General features: G+C 43.6%; 1 protein-coding gene across 1 annotated transcript; it reads left to right on the top strand.

Moving 5' to 3' along the window:
- Window positions 1–517: 517 nt before the first annotated feature.
- Window positions 518–17,227, top strand: LOC139340861 (meiosis regulator and mRNA stability factor 1). Its single transcript, XM_070976943.1, has 27 exons — window positions 518–618; window positions 1,227–1,437; window positions 1,849–2,739; window positions 2,936–3,095; window positions 3,774–3,988; window positions 4,361–4,478; window positions 4,572–4,744; window positions 5,081–5,605; window positions 7,265–7,419; window positions 7,988–8,149; window positions 8,274–8,460; window positions 8,619–8,797; window positions 8,922–9,002; window positions 9,146–9,385; window positions 10,063–10,182; window positions 10,284–10,462; window positions 10,585–10,805; window positions 10,906–11,048; window positions 11,260–11,393; window positions 11,519–11,721; window positions 11,878–12,105; window positions 12,275–12,514; window positions 12,632–12,883; window positions 13,279–13,339; window positions 13,433–13,537; window positions 13,766–13,924; window positions 14,200–17,227. The coding sequence occupies exons 2-27, from the start codon at window positions 1,282–1,284 to the stop codon at window positions 14,391–14,393; spliced, it is 5,481 nt and encodes a 1,826-aa protein (XP_070833044.1). The 5' UTR covers window positions 518–618; window positions 1,227–1,281; the 3' UTR covers window positions 14,394–17,227.
- Window positions 17,228–17,262: the final 35 nt, after the last annotated feature.

Below are 17,262 nucleotides of genomic sequence, written 5' to 3' on the forward strand. Positions count from 1 at the left end.
AACTTCAATTATGCAGTATGCATGTTACAATACTGAGTTATTATTAATGATGTGATGCAGCATTTTAAGGTATTGCCTTTATTCAGCGGTAAATGTTTACCCAGGCAAATCCAGAAACTTATGGCAATCCAATAGAAGAAATCAGATCAAGTGACTGAGAACTAGACATTGCCATTTTAACGTGAAGTTAAGTGTTGCTGCAACTGCAATTAATACATTAAATAATTGGAACGGTCCAATAATAATTAATAAGGATACAAATCTGTAGGCTAAAAAACAAACAAACATATCATAGTTATATTGCTGTTAAAATCCATTATCCTCTAAATTACTATTTGCTCAGTTAAAAAAAACAAACTGTTTCTTTAACATATCGCAACTAGCCATGCATATATATGAATATCAGCCAATATCAGCCGATTCAACACGCGAGTCGAGGCGCATTGTTATGTACTGGTGTATTTTCACGTCTCTCGTTCATCAGACGTAACAATAACATTTACGACAGCTATGCGTGGTTTCTGGCAAAAATAGGTTACAAAAAGGTGCGGGTTTCTAGGGAGACAGATAGGGGGTAGCAGTCGTTTGAGGAAGATGTGAAAGACGAGACTTTGTCAGGTAGCGAAATAATCAATTATTTCGAAAATATTTTGCCAGTACTAAATAGTATCGATTTCACCGTAAGGACAATGAACATTAGCATGTCGGGAAGTAACGTTAGCTAACATATGTGTCAGTTAAACAAGCTAACGAATGGTGCTTGTTGTTAGCTTGAATCTCAGGCTAGCTCGAGACAGCCAGTTAACGTTAAATCACCTAATTTCAGATAGCAGTTTGGCTACATAACCAGCTAACTAATTCCGCTATAAACGAAAACTACTCGCAGAGAAATTGCCTTAACGTGAACTAGCTTGTAGCTAACCTTAGTTTTAAATTGCTCGATTTGCTTTGTGAAAAACAGTGGCGTTAGTTAGCTTCAGATAAGCAGCCCAAACTTTACAAACGTGTAACTTAACGTGATGTACACAGATATGCCCCCTTTGTTGATTTGAATTGCCACTACGTAGTTGTGTTAAGTCGAAAGCACCTGCTCGACCTGTGCTCTCACAGATGACTTAACACAGAGGTGTTAGTCAACGCGAACGAACTTCCGCACCAGGTCATAAAGAGGTGATGTAAGCTCTACTAATGAGTGGTAACTTTTAACTTTCATTTCGCCTGTGTAGGGAAGCATGACAGAGGAAAGAAATGAACGTGTGGTGAAAGACCTCTCTGGGTTGTATGATGGAAGGACTGGGAAATGAGAGATCCATATGCAGCTCTAGACCCTATCCATGGCTCAGTCACCCCAAAACAGAGGCCTCCACCCTGCTATGGAAACTCAAAGACTGCTTCTCCACCAATGAGACAACCTCCCTTCATCACACAGATAAAGAAGTATGTATATATCTGTGTACAGTCCAGGTATCTGTACAGTAGTACACTCACATGTAGGGGAGAGTGGAGGAATCAATTGAATTAAGTTGTATTGTGAACTCTGGCAAAGTTGAGTGCAGTGCAGGTATCGTATGGTCAACTTTAAATTCAGCCTTGAAGTGTTGGCAGAGATTGTGCGACAGTACCTTTTCTTTTCTGCTTTGATTCAGCCCTGACAAGTCATGTGAAATTTGATAATCACTGTTCAGTGCAATCACCTCCTGCTCTGAGAGTGCTGTTAGAATCATTGCACACCCATTCAGGTTATTTAGATGAAATGTTACATGCTTATATCAAATTTCCATAATAAACAATAATCTACAGAATATTGTTACTTTACTTGTCTAATGTACTTGTCTTTTTATGTTCCAGAACAATTACATGGACAACAGAAAGGCCGTGCTGGAATTGAAAGATGTCCCCCCTCCTCCTCCGCACCATACTTCCTCTTCCCAATCATCCCAGCCCTTCTCTCTGGCCCCTCTCCCTTTGCCCCCTCCCTGCTTGCCTCCTCCTCCACTTACACAAGACTCCCACCAACAACAGCCACCACCAACACCACAGCAGCAACAAGAGGGGGCTAGGCCCAGAGTAAGCATTTGCACTCAATGTGACTTTTGCAGGACAGAGGGCTATGGGTCATTAGGTGGTGGGGGTGGTGTTGGTAACAGTAGCAACATTGCTGATGTGGTCTCAGTATATATGACCCCAAGCTCTCTGGGAACTCCCATCAGCAGCAGCAGTATTACTAGGTCTGGCTCTTGCTCTGTAGTTTCATCTGGTCGTCAGTATAAACATAACTTGAGCTGTGGAAGTGGAGGTGAAATTCTTGATCCTTTGCTCAGTCTTGCTTACAAACCTCAGCTGCTCTCTTCTGTTGCTACCTCTCAGCCGATGTCATCACACCCATACACCTCCTGCTGCTCAGGGCTGCTGCATACCTACCCATCTGTACCTCTTTCATGCAGCCAACCCAGCATATTTACCTCCTCAGCACCTATGGCTTCCTCTCTGCCCTGTGTCTCCTCTCTTCCTACTTCCTTGCATGGCTCTTGCCTGGCTTCTTCTGGCTACTATGCTTGTGTGGACTGTTGCCCATCAGCCAGAAGATCCCAGAGAAGCACACTCGGTGATCACCCAGCCACCACCACCATCACCACTACAACCACCTCAGCACATTTCTGCTCTAATCCTATGCACCTAAATGTAGAACGCACGGTTTGTGTGAAGGGGGCACACTACTGCCAGGAATGCCTGTTTAAGGTTGGTGGAGCCTTTTGTTTGTATTTGTGAATGAAGATCACTTTGGGTAACTTTATTCTGTATGCATGGATGACTTCAGTCATGTAAACTGAGAAAGGTTTTGTATTTGTCTTTCTAAATGCAGTTGGCAGTATTGGTTGTTGCTGTTTTATTTCTGTTTTCCCTGACAAATGTATTGATTTGTACTTACTTGCAGCCCATGAATGATCTGAGTGAATCAGACAAGGTGTGGCCCAATGTTCCTGTTCCCCAGACTGCTCCTGTCCCTATTCCCATTTGTAATGGCTGTGGTACCTCCTCTGATGGCATGATGCTCATGCCTTCAACTAGCCTCAGCAAGACTGGCCAGAAGTATGGTTAGTAGACTTTACAATACAGTTTTAGATTTCTACATATTTACTATTGTAGGAATTAGATGATTTACCAATTCCACGAATCAGTCTATGAATTGTGCACGTTTCTGTGGCCCTTTCTCCCTATGGTGAGGGAGAGGACAGAAGGACATTCAATGCGGTAAACAGGTGAGGGGGGGCAATTTAGGGTGCAATTGATTGTACCTGAGGGGGTATAGTATAAACCCTAAAAAAGCATCAGTGCAATCCTCAAATGGTCATTCCTTTGGGGGAGGCATGATGGTGTATGTGACAACCAGATGTCCTGTTGTTGCTGGACAGTATAAGAGTCAAGACATTGTTGAGAGAGAACACTCTACATGAGTCTTCCCTTCATGCTGCTTTTATTAAAGAGACCTGATTCGTCACACCGAGTCTGTAATTCTTCATAGAATTAGCAACTCTCAGCGATCAACAAGGAGAATTTCCCTTACACTATTTGTTGGAATTTTATGTCAGATTGGTCTGAGAGTCTGGATTGAACTGTTTGAGAGAGCAAGCTCTTTGTGATTTGAGTGTAGTTGATGCAAAATATTCATCTATCCATCTTAACTGCAACAACAGTAAAACAACTTTATTAATTTGAGATGCTTTAAAACTGTAAGGTGTCTTTAGAATGAGTGTTTTCTAACTGTCTGCTAGGTTCTCCAGAGAATAGTGGACCTGAGAACATCCCTCCAGTGGGTGTCTTCTGGGACATTGAGAACTGCAGCGTGCCCAGCGGCCGATCAGCTGGAGCTGTGGTTCAGCGTATTCGCAGCCGTTTCTTTCAGGGCCACCGTGAGGCAGAATTCATTTGCGTCTGTGATATCAGCAAGGAGAGTAAAGCCGTCATCCAAGAGCTCAACAACTGCCAGGTATCAGCAATAGTATTTTTTGTTTTAATAGTTAAACTATTAGAAATAATCAGTGCTGTTCACAGCCTGAATGAATAGTCATTTACCATTAAGCTACAGTTTTATGATGAGCAGAACTGGTCCTTTTCTCATATTATTTCATTGTATTTTGCACCAAATTACATAATTTATATTGAAGCCTGCAGGAAAAAAAACAGTGAAATTACCAATTTGATGTTGTCAAAAGTATTCCAACATCAAACATCAAGTCCTCCAAAAAAATTGCGTAATAATTCCCCACAGAAAATAAATAAATAAAATAACAGCAAAAGAAGATAAAAAAAAAATAGGAAAAAAGTCTGAAGCTATGAATATATAATTGTTCTTCATCAGGTTACTGTTGCACATATCAACGCCACAGCCAAGAATGCTGCAGATGACAAGCTTCGCCAGAGTCTGCGGCGCTTCGCAGAGACCCACACTGCACCTGCAACTGTTGTACTAGTATCCTGTGAGTTCAGCCAAGATTAACTATGATCAGCCCTGTCCTTGATACCACAAACATTGTTGTCATAAGTGTTATCCATTCTTTGTCTTTCAACAGCGGATGTGAATTTTGCAAGTGAGTTGAGTGACCTGCGTCATCGCCATGGTTTCCAGGTAATCCTGGTCCATGGCAACCATACATCTTCAGCCCTGCTGCAGCACGCCCACTGCCATGTGGCCTTTCAGGAGATCACAGCTGATCTGCCACCACGCATGCTTGTCAAAGCACAGGTAGGCCTCACAAATGCTTCGTTAGGACTAAAAAATGCTTTTCTTTATCTGCTTGGTGTTGAATATGGTAAGTAGGTGCTGGCAAGAGAATTTCATTTTAGTGTGGACTTACTTAGATGGCAGAGAGTGAAGCTGTTGGAATGTGAATTTGATCATCTTAGCAATTATTAATTTATGCAATTTTCTCTTTGGGGTCATTACAGTTTTTTTAATCTATACCACTCTCAGCCATTCTCCAATTGTTTTTCAACTAAAAGGAAGAGTACTGCTTTAATTTTTTGAAGTGTAAATTAAACAAACCAGACAGGCACGCTGTCTCTTCCTCCCCTCCCTCAGCCCAGTTTCAACCTCCTCTATGTGCACAACCTCCCTGTCAACTGTGACAAGAGCCTGCGGAATGCGGTGAAGCTCAGGCTCCGCCGCCTGTCAGACAACTGTGGTGGCAAGGTGCTGGGCATGTCCCAGGGCACAGCAGTCCTCCGTTTTGGCAGCCCCGAGGCAGCTTCGCGTGCCCGCAAGCGAATGGAAAATGAGGATGTGTTTGGCCATCGAATCAGCCTCTCCTTCTCCCCGCGCCCCAGAGATGATGCAAGTCCTGAGCCTGAGCTTCAGTCTCGGCCCCATCACTTGCCTCAGCCTCAGACTCTGCCCCAGACCTATCTGAACCAGGATTCAATGTTTGCCCCTCCCCCATCCATATCGTCCTTCTCTTTTCTGCCCCTGGAGAAGCCCAGGTCTCCCAGAAGGCCACGGCGAGCAACCCGCCCATGCCACACTCCAGGCCCAGTGCCTGAAAGGCCCTACAGCCCCAGGAGGGGGTGCAGTGGGCCTCCCGGTGGTGCTCCAGCCAAGCCCCATCAGGTCAGCAGACTCGTCAGTGCCTGCTTCCCCTTAAACTCCGTTGCCCTCTATCCTTGTCTGGGCTGCTTTGTAGATCACAGTAGCTTCTTTCCCCCCAGGATCCTAATTGCTGCTTTGACTAACAGCTGCTTGCTAAGCTTCATTTGTCTGCCTGTGCTAGCATGCATGTAGCATGTATTAACTGTGGTTCATGCTTCATGTATCCCCTACTGTCCTGCATGTTCATTCATCATATTAATGCATGAATTAGCCCATAGCTTTTGTGCTTTTTTGTGGCTGTTCTTTGTTCAGTATATCACTGCTGATATACTGTGTCTGTGGTTTTCATCCATTCTGTTTATTTTGTGGCTGGATTTGACCCATACAGTTTCCACTGTGTTAAAACTGACCTCTGGTGGCTGGAATAACTTCCTTGGTTTGTCTTTTGATTTTGATGACAACAAACAGACCAGTGTGGAAGAAATATGACCCATAAATGGATTTCTGTGTAGGCAGACTAAAACTAGAAATGTGCATTTTAATTTTTCTCTGTTGTTATACAGAGAACAATCAATCTGAAGTTTATCCAGTATTAGTCTCAAGTACTGTACTTGTCAATTACATGACAAGTAACTATCACAGATCTCTCAGTTGTAACACTGTCTCTCCAACTGCAATATTTGCATTCCTGTTGGCTGTTTCAGCTTGGCCTTGAGCTTTCATTATTCTTGTCCTATTGCTGTTTATTCACACCAGCTCACATTGTGTTTAGTACAGTCCACTCAAGTTAAACTAGTTTCTGTGAATACGTTCACAATCCTTCGACAGACCTTAAGATGCAAAAAATACATTCTAATATTCAGCTTGTGCTGGCTGCTGCTCTGTGCTTTGTAATCCGCTAGTTGATTTTAAATGTGCATCCTTAGTTAAAACCTCAGAACAGCAGTTAATGCCCTTGCATGACCTTTTCTGTTGCGTGTGACACATACACATGCACTAAAGCTGTCAACCAATATGAAAATTAGAATTTATATTAGAATTGTAGAAAATACATACATTTGATTATGAAAATGGATATGTGATTGTGTTTAAAAAAAAAACAAAACAAAACATCACCGCCGCAGTGTCTGAATGAACTACATGACAGACAGACAGAGAGGAGTCACAAAACCAGTGTTTCTGTCGTTTGTTCTGTGTTTAAGTCCAACAAATCAGTCAGTTGAAAGTTCGATGTGAAAAAATTTCAGCACCACAAGCTGTTTTCACTGCTTTTCTGATGTCTGCCCTCTCTCGCTAAAATCTTCCAGGATGTGTGAACAGGCACCAATTGTACACGTCACTTTCAATGATTGAAAATTAGGTCAACAGTGCGGTATAGAACATTGTTATGTTTGTTTTTTTGTAATGTGTATGTAGATCTTTTAAAAGACATGCTTATGTTGAAGTAATATAAAAGTAGTAGGTCTGTAGTGGTATTAATTTTCCAACTCCTAGACATAATGCGCAAAAATAGATATTCAAATGGTTCAAACCTGTGTTTTTGGTTTTTTTTTTTAGAAGTAATAATCAAACATCATATTTGGCCAGTTTTGTCAGCTCTAGCATGCACACAAACACATCAGCCGTATCCATCCATTAAGCATGTACTGTATTAACATCTGCTGCCTCTGTCTGATTTAGGAGCTGGGTAGTTTGGAGGGCAAGCCCAGAATGGGCTTCCACCACCTCGAGAGAGGACGTGCTGCTTCCTCTTCCCCACACAGTAATGGTGAGACAGGAGTCCTGGAGCAGCTGTCTAAGCCCGCCCTCACTGGAGAATCCATGTACAGGAGGAGGTACACATGTCATTTGATAACAGCAAAAAGCTCCTGATAATTGGCTCCATATCTTGTTTGTTTGTTTTTTGTAAGATGTGCTCCAGGGATGCCACGGTGAGGATATTTTCCCATCAGTTAATGAACTTGTCATAACAACAGTGTGACAGATTACTCGACATTTTACAAATAATTAAGGTTAAGGTTACCCTGTTGGGTATTTGCATCTTATTTCCAGATAGGCGCTTTTGCTTCTTGCTTTGACACCAAATCCTTCACCATTGTCTTGTTGCTCAGATTTCTTTAATCTCTTCATGTGGTAAATCTGATTCCTGCTACTGCTGCAACTCCGCTGCTGCTGTATGGGGCAGACCTTTTCAGAAAAGTTTCTAATTGTAGTGTCCATTGTTTAAGTATCAATAACCTGCTTAGTATTTTACAGATTTATTTGATGAATGTAGGCACTGATTAGCATAAATGTGGGCAAGTAATGTAATCAGTGTATGACCGAACACCATGTACCACTGGTACTGCCGCAAGCCTATTGAGCCTTACACATTCGTCCCTCTTTTTTCATCTGTCTGTGTAGAAGAGAAGGCTCTATTCCTCAGAGTGTGACTGAATCCCCTGTTGAACAAGCAGACAGGAGCTCAGGGGAGTTCCAGATAAGCACCCCCTCAGCTTTCAGCAAGTTGAACCTGCACAGGAGCTTCAGTCCCCTCGTCCTGTCCCAGGGCTCCTGGTCATCCAGGTAACTTAATGGATTTCAGTGGAGATGACATACTGCTAATGTTATATACAAATCCTTCAGGCCCTCATAATATCAGGTGTAATGCTAGTTATTTTAAATTTGTCTTCCCCTTGTCTAACAAAAGGAGCGCATCCCCTTGCCTGTCCAGTCGGTCTTCGCCCCTCCTGGCTGCCCCTCGTAGCCCATGTCCCGAAGGTCCTCCTGAGCCTTTCTCAGATGGGGCAGAGGTCCAGGTCGCCAACCTGGACTACAGAATGTCCCGCAAGGAGCTGCAGCAGACACTGCATGACACTTTCTCCCGATATGGTCGGGTAAGACCCACTCCAGTTACTGTACTGATTAATGGATAGGTCAAGTACGCCTGTACTGTATGTTTGCTTTCAGTAAGCTTGTTTGCAGACTTTCTACTTGAAATGAGATTCACCCTTGTCTCAAAACACCTCCTTGTGGTGTGACTTGTTTTGTCTAGGTGAAAGCTGTGGAACTTAGCCCCCACACTGACTATCAGCTGAAGGCCACAATACAGATGTTGTTCCTGCAGCAGGCCATAAGTGCTGTCAGTGGTCTGCACCGTTATAAGATTGGAGGCAAGCGCATTCAGGTGTCTCTTGTCACTGGTGGCAGCAAAAAATCCCTTGCCATGCTCAGGTACAGTCAAGCATTGTTGATTTGGGGGTTCAGGGAACTTTCAGATAAGAGATACAAATACATGTTTTCTTCAGCTGCTTTGGTTTGGATTGTGGTGGTAAACTTCAGCTTTTTCACTATCCAGTACTGAGCTCATCAGCATTCTTCAGGACGCACCTGCCAATTGTCTTCCCCTCTTCAAGTTCACTGAGATCTATGAGAAAAAGTAAGTACCTTTGTCTCAGTGCAACAATTTCTGTCATATTACGTACATATAACATTGTACTTGAACTGTATGAACTCCAGAATAAGAAGATGCATTTCAAAGCAGTTTGTGCCAGACTACATGCTCTGCATTCCCCTCTCCAGATATTCCCGTAAGCTTGTGATTGGAGATCTGTACCGGCTACCAGAGGTGGTGGCAGTGCGGGAACAGGGAGGCTCCAGGCTTGTGTGTCTCCTGCCCAGCAGCCATATCCGTCAGAGTCCACTGGGATCTTCCCAGTCCCAGGAGGGCTCCTCCTCTGCGAGTGGCAGCCCTGTGGTGTTTGAGGAGCTGGAGTACCATGAACCTGTCTGCAGAAAACACTACACACAGCAGGACTTCAGGTTAGTAGACTTGTGCAGTGTATATATAATTTTCTGATTAGTTGCTTATTTCACAAACATGAAAAAACGCGTTTTCGTCAAACTGTTCCAAGAAAATCTGAATTCCTCTCTGGTCGTAATGTCAGAGAAAATAATTCCCAGGTTAGATGTGAAAATATTCTGGCTCTACATGCTGTTTTCCTCCACTGCTTCTCTGAGGTCAGCCCTCTGACTCTGCCTCCTTGATTGTTTTGATTGTTGGAACAGTGGAACGTTTTGGTGTTTGAGTGTTGGAGTTTTATTTTGTTTTTGTCAGCCTGAATGACGTTTGTTTTAAAAAGATCAAATTACTGTTTCTGCAAATGGAGTCTGGTGGCTTTGGTGAGAGCTATATAGCAGCTGTTTCTGGTTAAACAAAAAGGATCTTATTCTTTAACCAAAAGGTCTGTCTCCGTAGGGATCCTTTCCATAATGTTGTCAGACACGTAGAAAAACCAGTCAGTGGTAAAAACATGCATTAAAATCTGGTGTCTGCCCAGTTTAATAATAGGCCTGTATTTTTGTCCACTGATTTGTCACATACCTCACTCACACTTAATGAAGAATTGACTGCTCAACCTTAATTCTCACAACCACTGTTCTTTAAATTGTACAATTTCAGTTAACTGACATCTGCTTTTTTTTTCTTTTTTTTTTAGTGAGGCTGACTTTGACCCTGACTCCTATAAAATACCTTTTGTTGTGATGTCTCTGAGCACCTTGGCCTCTGAGGTCCACAGCCTGTTGCAGTCACACGAGGGAATTCTGCCATTACTCAGGTGACACCCAGCTCTTTAATTTACAGAAAAAAAATTTTTAGTCAAACAATGCATGTGTTCACACATTATAAAGTAAATAACTTTGTATGTTTGCCTTTTAGTTTTCCAGACTGCTATGCAGCACAGTTCTGCCCTCTGCAGCTGGGCAATGAGATGCTGGAGGGTGGTGTTCCTCTGGAGCACCTCATTACTTGTGTTCCCAGTATCACGATAGTCACAGCTCAGAATGGCTTCAAAGTCATCAAGTGGATCCACAACAAACCACCAGCACCAAACTCTGGTAGGAACATTTCAACTCTGGAATGTCTTGGACGTTTGTTGACATATTCTACAGTAACTACATCGTGCTGTCTTAACCAGGCACATATATCTGTTTGCCACATTTATCCTTCCCCCACGCAGAGCCGTGGATTCAACGCTGCAAGAGTCCAGTCGGCAACCCGCAGCTCATCCAATTCAGCCGAGAGATTATTGACCTGTTGAAGAGTCAGCCCTCGTGCATCATGCCCATGAGCAAGTTCATACCCTCATACCACCATCACTTTGCCAAGCAGTGCCGCGTCTCTGACTATGGCTACACCAAGCTGCTGGAGCTTCTGGAGGCTGTGCCACATGTCCTGCAGGTATTAGGATGGATAATGAGGATTGCACATAATTGTACTTAACCAATCCTAACTGTGCTTTGTTTGCATATTGTGTGTTTTTTATTAACATTGCCGACAGATCTTGGGTATGGGCACCAAGCGTTTACTGACCCTGACCCATCGCGCTCAAGTGAAACGCTTCACCCAAGACCTGCTCAAACTGCTCAAATTTCAAGCCAGCAAACAAGTGGCAATCAAGGACTTCATGCAGGCATACCATTGGTCAGTCAGCATTGCGTGGAGCTTTAGATGATGTCACCATACTGCCTTTGTGTTTGTAGAAGTTTTAATTGTGTCCATATAAATGGTCGCAAAAAATTAGTTTCCCCTCATTAAGAATAGGAAAAAACAAATGCCAGTTTGAGTGGTGAATATATGTATGGATCATCTGTGTTGTGGACATTTGTAATGTATTCTTATACTTTTGTATCAGGTGCTTCTCTAGAGACTGGAGGGTCATTGACTATGGCATATGTGACCTGATGGACCTGCTGACCGAGATCCCTGACACCACCATCACTATTACACACCAGGACACGGACACAGTCATCTCTGTCCCCAAGAGAGGTCCATTTAAACCCGTTATTAAAAAAAGATTCAAACTGATCACTAAAATGTTATTGAAAGTAATGGAATGAAATAACTTTTTGTTTTGATTAGATTTCACTGAATTCTCTTTTATTTGCCTACAGAGCGTACAGTGGAGGAAATGGAGCGCACTAAGCAGTTCGGGAAGGAGGTAGTAGACCTTCTCCGTCACCAGCCTCACTGCCGCATGCCCTTCAGCAAGTTCATCCCCACCTACCACCATCACTTTGGTCGCCAGTGCAAGCTCAGCTACTATGGCTTCACCAAGCTCATGGAGCTCTTTGAGGCAATCCCCGACATACTGATGGTGAGTTCGTGTTTGTACAGAATAATTAATTCCTTGTGGTCCTTTGTGCTCCAACACACTACTTAAAGGCAAAGGTATTGAAGTGTATTACTGGTATGAGCTTAAAGGCGTCTTCCTTTGTCTCTGCCTTTAAAATCTGTTCCCTACCCTCGTCAGGTGTTGGAGTGCGGTGAGGAGAAAGTGCTGACCCTGACAGAAGTGGAGCGCATCAAGGCTCTGGCGGCTCAGCTGGTCAAGCTGCTCCGGGCTCAGAAAAACTCCAGTCTCCCTGTCAGCCGGCTGCTCACCGAGTACAGCAAGACCTTTGGTTATGGTCTACGCCTGCAGGACTTCGACGCCAGCTCCCTACCGGCTCTGCTGACCAAACTCTGCCATGTTGTCAAGGTAAAGAACATGTCCAAGGAGTAGTTTTTGTCGCTGTTGTTATTTTCTGTTTTTCGATTTCTGCTTTGTTGTTTGTTTCACTGCTTGTAAAAATGAAATGAAATCAGCGTTTTTCTAAATCAGTCTTCAGACACCAGTAAACAAGCAGCCACTTTCCTTCCGTTTCCAGGTGGTGGATGGCTCTGAGGGTAGGGAAGTGCAGTTGATCAACAGGAAGTCTTTGCGCTCACTGACCTCCCAGCTCCTGGATCTGCTCATGTCCCAAGATGAAGAGCAAGTCACCATCGGTCTCAGAGTGGAGGTCCTGAGCGAGCATTACCTGGCTGTCCATGGAGCCCCTCTCAACCCATGTGAATATGGGTTCCTCTCCCTCAGTGAGTTACTCAAGAGCTTGCCCTACCTTGTCGAGGTGAGTGGAAGTTGGAGTTTGTTTTTTATATCTTGTTAATGCTCCTTTAAGCTCTCGTACACCTGCACTCCCACACTGAGGCAGAGCTGCCTGTGTCTGATCTCTTTTCTTCCACAGTTGTACCACAATGAAAGCGATGACAACAACAAAGCTGGCAACACCGCCAGTGGTCATGGTGAGGAGTGGGTGAGGCTGACACGGCTTTACCAGTTCGCCCGGGATGTACGCGCTCTGCTCCATACCTACCATTACAACCAGATCTTCCTGACTGATTTCCAGGGGGCTTATAACAAATTTACAGGCTGCAGCCTTGAATCACGTTTCTATGGATACATGAGCACTGATGAGCTGCTCAGTGCCATTCCACAGGTAGGAATGTCATCAGCTATTCACACTGCAGTCGTGGGTGCCTGCTTATGTTTTAAAAGATGAGTAAACCCTGTGCTCCATTTAAACAGTGTGGGTGAACTCAATTGACACACTGATTGACAGCCAAACCACAATGTGACAAATGATCATTGATATTGGCCGCTTGAATTTAATCACCTTATTGTGAGGACGTTGTGATTCCATTTTTCCAAAGACAAAAAGTGGGGTAGTGAAACCATCACTTTGCTCCCCTGCATTGAATGCTGGGAATGCTTTTGCTCCATTGCTCAGGCACTTCTGACTGCACTGACTCTTGAGCTCTTGTGAGATCTGCTACTCCTTGTAGTTTGCTCTTCTTGTCTCTACATGTGTTCTTTGTTTGGTGTCGTCATCAGGTGGTCTGGATCAAAGGGCACGGTCGCAAGAGGATTATCGTTTTGAAGAACGATATGAAAGGTAACGGTGATGGGCTTTTTTTTTTTTTTCATAGCATGTTTCATTTGTGTGTGGAAGCTGTGTAATGTGGATCCGTGTGTGTATTTTCTTTAGTAAAGGCAAGCTCTTCAGCCCCCAACAGCCCCCTGCCAGGAGAGAGCATGGAGAGCCCGAGAGACAGCCCAGTTAGCAACGCAACGTCTGGAGCCCGGAGTCCAAGTGAGACAGGACACACAAGTATTTATATGGACTGCTCAACATTTGTTTATTTATTATTTTATAGTGAAGTAATTAAAATGATTAAAACTGAGTTTAAAGAAACAATAGCAAGGAGATGAAAATAATGTTTGACTTCCAACCAGGATGTGATTTTTAAAGATAGCTCTGCTCTCCGTCTCTCTTGAGTAAAATATATATGAAACAAAATTGTGTTCTTTTGCCTTCCAGGTGGCGACGCAGCAACAGAGTCAGAGCTGCTGTGTCTAACACAAGAAGACCTGCTGTGTGGACCTGTGCCATCCTGCCTACCGTCACCTCAGCTCCACCCTGACCCCGTTCTCCTCCAGGAGGCAGACCTGATTCACTTTGAGGAGAGGACTCCAACAGGTCAGGTCACTCAAATGATGAGAGCCGTAACAAACAGCCGTTCACTTGTGTATTTTAATGCTGATCTGGATGCTTCTTTAAAAAATTAAGCTTTCAAGATTTCTTTTAATTATTATGCGGCCTTCTGAGTGCTTTCTAGTTTTCAAAATGGTATGAGGTGACGAGCAAAGAGGCACAGCACGGCAGAGCAAAAATACATTTTAATTAGTATGACACACTTTCATTTGCACCTTTCGTTAGGTGTAAGCTCAGTCTGTGCCTGTCTGTGATTTCAGTGAGCGATGAACCTGAGGTGTTAGCTGTTGCTGATGACACATCTGATCCACGTGAGCAGCCTGGCAGCACAGAAGACAAACCTGCACCGCCGGCTGACACGAAGACCCTCCTGTCCATGGACAGTCCCAGCCGAAGGGCCACACGCAGTAGGATTAAGCTCGCTGCCAACTTCTCATTCACATCAGGCCTCTGATCCTTTTCACACACACACACGCACACCCATACACAAAGCAATACTAGTTCACACATAGTGTAACTCTAAAGACAAGAGTTGACCGGCTGCACTGACACACACACACTACACAGACGTGACCCCAGAAGAGCTTTGGTGTTGTCCCCTCTACATCCGAGCAGGCTGTTGCATTCTTCTACTTTCTTCTTAATCACATGTCGGCTATCTTTGTTTACTTCGTTTTGTTTGCTTCACAATCTGCGTGTTCTTCCAACGACGTTCACCCAGCTGTGATTTTCTTCCTGCAGATTTTCTGCAATTCTTTCATTTGCCAAATCCATCTACTGTAACCTGTGTTTGATTTCATTTGGAGGGAAGTTAGATTATATTTCCACCAATGTGCATCTTCAGTTTAGAGCCACTTTGTGTCAGCGTTCGATGGTTTACAGGGAACACAGCATCTAAAATGAGTTAGTTGTCACTGAATACAGAGTATTAGGTAATACTGGGAGAAACTCTAGGGACGAGTAACTACGTTTTCTGTGTAAAATCCAAGAAATGTAGTTACCCCCATCCTCAGTTTATAAGCTTGTCAAATATCAGAAGGTTTAGAGAGATGTTTTGTTCATGTATCATATTGAGAAACCTTCATGCGTGCTTCCTTGCTGCATCCCCAAAGACGGAGCATTTAATTTAAGACATTCATTCATTTTTGAACTCATTTGAAATCTTTGGAGATTTTGCTTTGCTGGTAACAGTAGACACCTCAACCCAACTGGCCACTAAGCAACCTGCCCGCTTCATTCTCTCAGTCTTGGGTAAAGATTTCAAAAGCCTCTGCTTCTCTTTGAGGTCTATACTGGACTTTTCTCTCTGTTGTAAAGCAGCCTGATCACAGTATTTTCAGTTGCTTTTATATAATGCTGTGTGTTCAGTGGTCTGTGGTAGAATTTAGCCTAATTGTGTGATGTATTTGGTGGCAATTCAATGATGGACTGAAGAGATTAGCAGAGTTAACTGTTCCGATAGGGGCTTTTGTTAGTGGAAGCTAACAGTCTTTGAACAGTTCGAGTATGAATGGTGAGGTTTTGATTGATATTGCGACAAGCACTGCTCTCAGGAACTTTTCTTCTTGTCGTACACTGATTTAATTTAACGCAAAGATTTTGGCTCGTCTCTCCAGGGGCCACTAATGAGGGCCTGAAAGAGAAAGGTGGCTCTTTAACACTCCGACCAGGTGTGTGCTTGGGCAGCAGGAAATGAAGATTACTCTGATTGTTCAGCTTTAGCCCGCAGCCGGTGTGTTTGTGTTCTTTTAGCTGCATTTCGTCTGTGTGTGGTTTACACTGGAGTAGGTGGTGTGAAATATGCATGGTGTGCATAAATGAGTTTATGCTTGGTGTAAGCCCAGGAGGAGCAGACAGGAACAGATGATGGGAAGACATTCTTTACGATCAGTCTTTTATTTCCACCATGTTTTAGGGATCTTAAGGGTTGGCCGTCACCCTCGCAGTTGCCACATAAAAGCTCAAGGTTTTTTAAGTTAACCTTGTTGCTGGTAGTTTGTGCATCCATGGTGACGTCCACACTGCCCAAGTTGAAGAGTTGGAGGGGAGCAGTGAGCACTCCTGAGTTTTTGATTTTTAAAGACAAGGTGAAAGGTTGTGAGTTTTTAGGGATAAGAGATGGGACGGGAGAGGGTAGGTCGGCTGTTTGTGAAGCACCATGGGGGCTCTGGGAAGCCTCCTGAACAGACTGTGACGTACGCACAGAGGACCCTCTGCGGCTCTCTGGAATCTGCCGGGCTTTTACAATGGCTTGTATTTGCCACGGTGCCAAAGTAATCACCATCGCACCTCCCCACCCCTTGCATCTCACGTAGAGGAGTTTTTACTTAGTGATGTGTGTTGGTTTCTCCGTTTTCCTCTGTCTCAAGTGTTTACAAGACTGCTGGCTGCTGAATTGCCACTAGATGATGTCGGCTGGACGTTTTAGCACAATCCAAGCGCTGCTGACGTCAAAAGGTTGTTGTTGTGTTCTAAGAAAAGATGCAAAGAATGGGTAAGAGCCCATTTTATCATTTTCTGCCCAGTTTCAGTGTTTAGGCAGCGTTAGCAGTGTTATTATCATGAGTTTTCTTTGTCTGACTTGATTTTGACTAGGTGTGAAAATCCTTAAAAGCTGAGAGATTCCACCTGCCAACTCATCAAAATGTCTGAGATGTTAATCAAATGTTTTTAATCAGGGCTGCTGGGGTTCAGGTGTCTCCCGCGGTGTTTTACTGACCTCTTTGATTCAGGAATGAGCAACTCAGAATTGTTAATGATTTAGAATTGGTAATGATAGAAAGGGGATGAAAATGCTCAGAAGAAATATGTAGATTTAACTTTGGCAGTAAGAATGTATTACTTTTTGTGAATTTGAGCAAAACCCTAGCTCTCCCTTAGAGCACAGCAGTGGCAACTAACTCAGATGAGTGCATTAACTTCTCTGTAAGCTTTCTCTTTGTTTTGGTTACATCAGTGAGAAGCTATTCTGTCAAAATATGCACTTTTGCATAGTTTTGGTTCATGAAATTTGTTTGTCTTTACCTCTGTTTCTGTTTGTCTGACTTTATTCAATTTTCATGTTGCACAACCGCTTTTCCTTTATTCAGCAGTGTCCTTAAAACTCCTGCCTTGTGATTATTTTTTGTTTACTTGGTCAACAACTGTCTCACTGATGTGTCCTCTCTACAGTCACCTCCCCCCTCTGTCACACCGCTTTACTGCCTCGCTGCACCAGAAGTCACTGTAACAGTCCGATGTTGTTGAGGGGACCAAAAAGATTTCCGTAAATAAATTTCACAAGCATCATTTCTGCCTCGTCTCCATGATTTTCTGGTCGTCTT

The sequence above is a fragment of the Chaetodon trifascialis genome, chromosome 2 (genome assembly GCF_039877785.1).
Source record: "Chaetodon trifascialis isolate fChaTrf1 chromosome 2, fChaTrf1.hap1, whole genome shotgun sequence".
Taxonomy (NCBI): Eukaryota; Metazoa; Chordata; class Actinopteri; order Chaetodontiformes; family Chaetodontidae; genus Chaetodon; species Chaetodon trifascialis.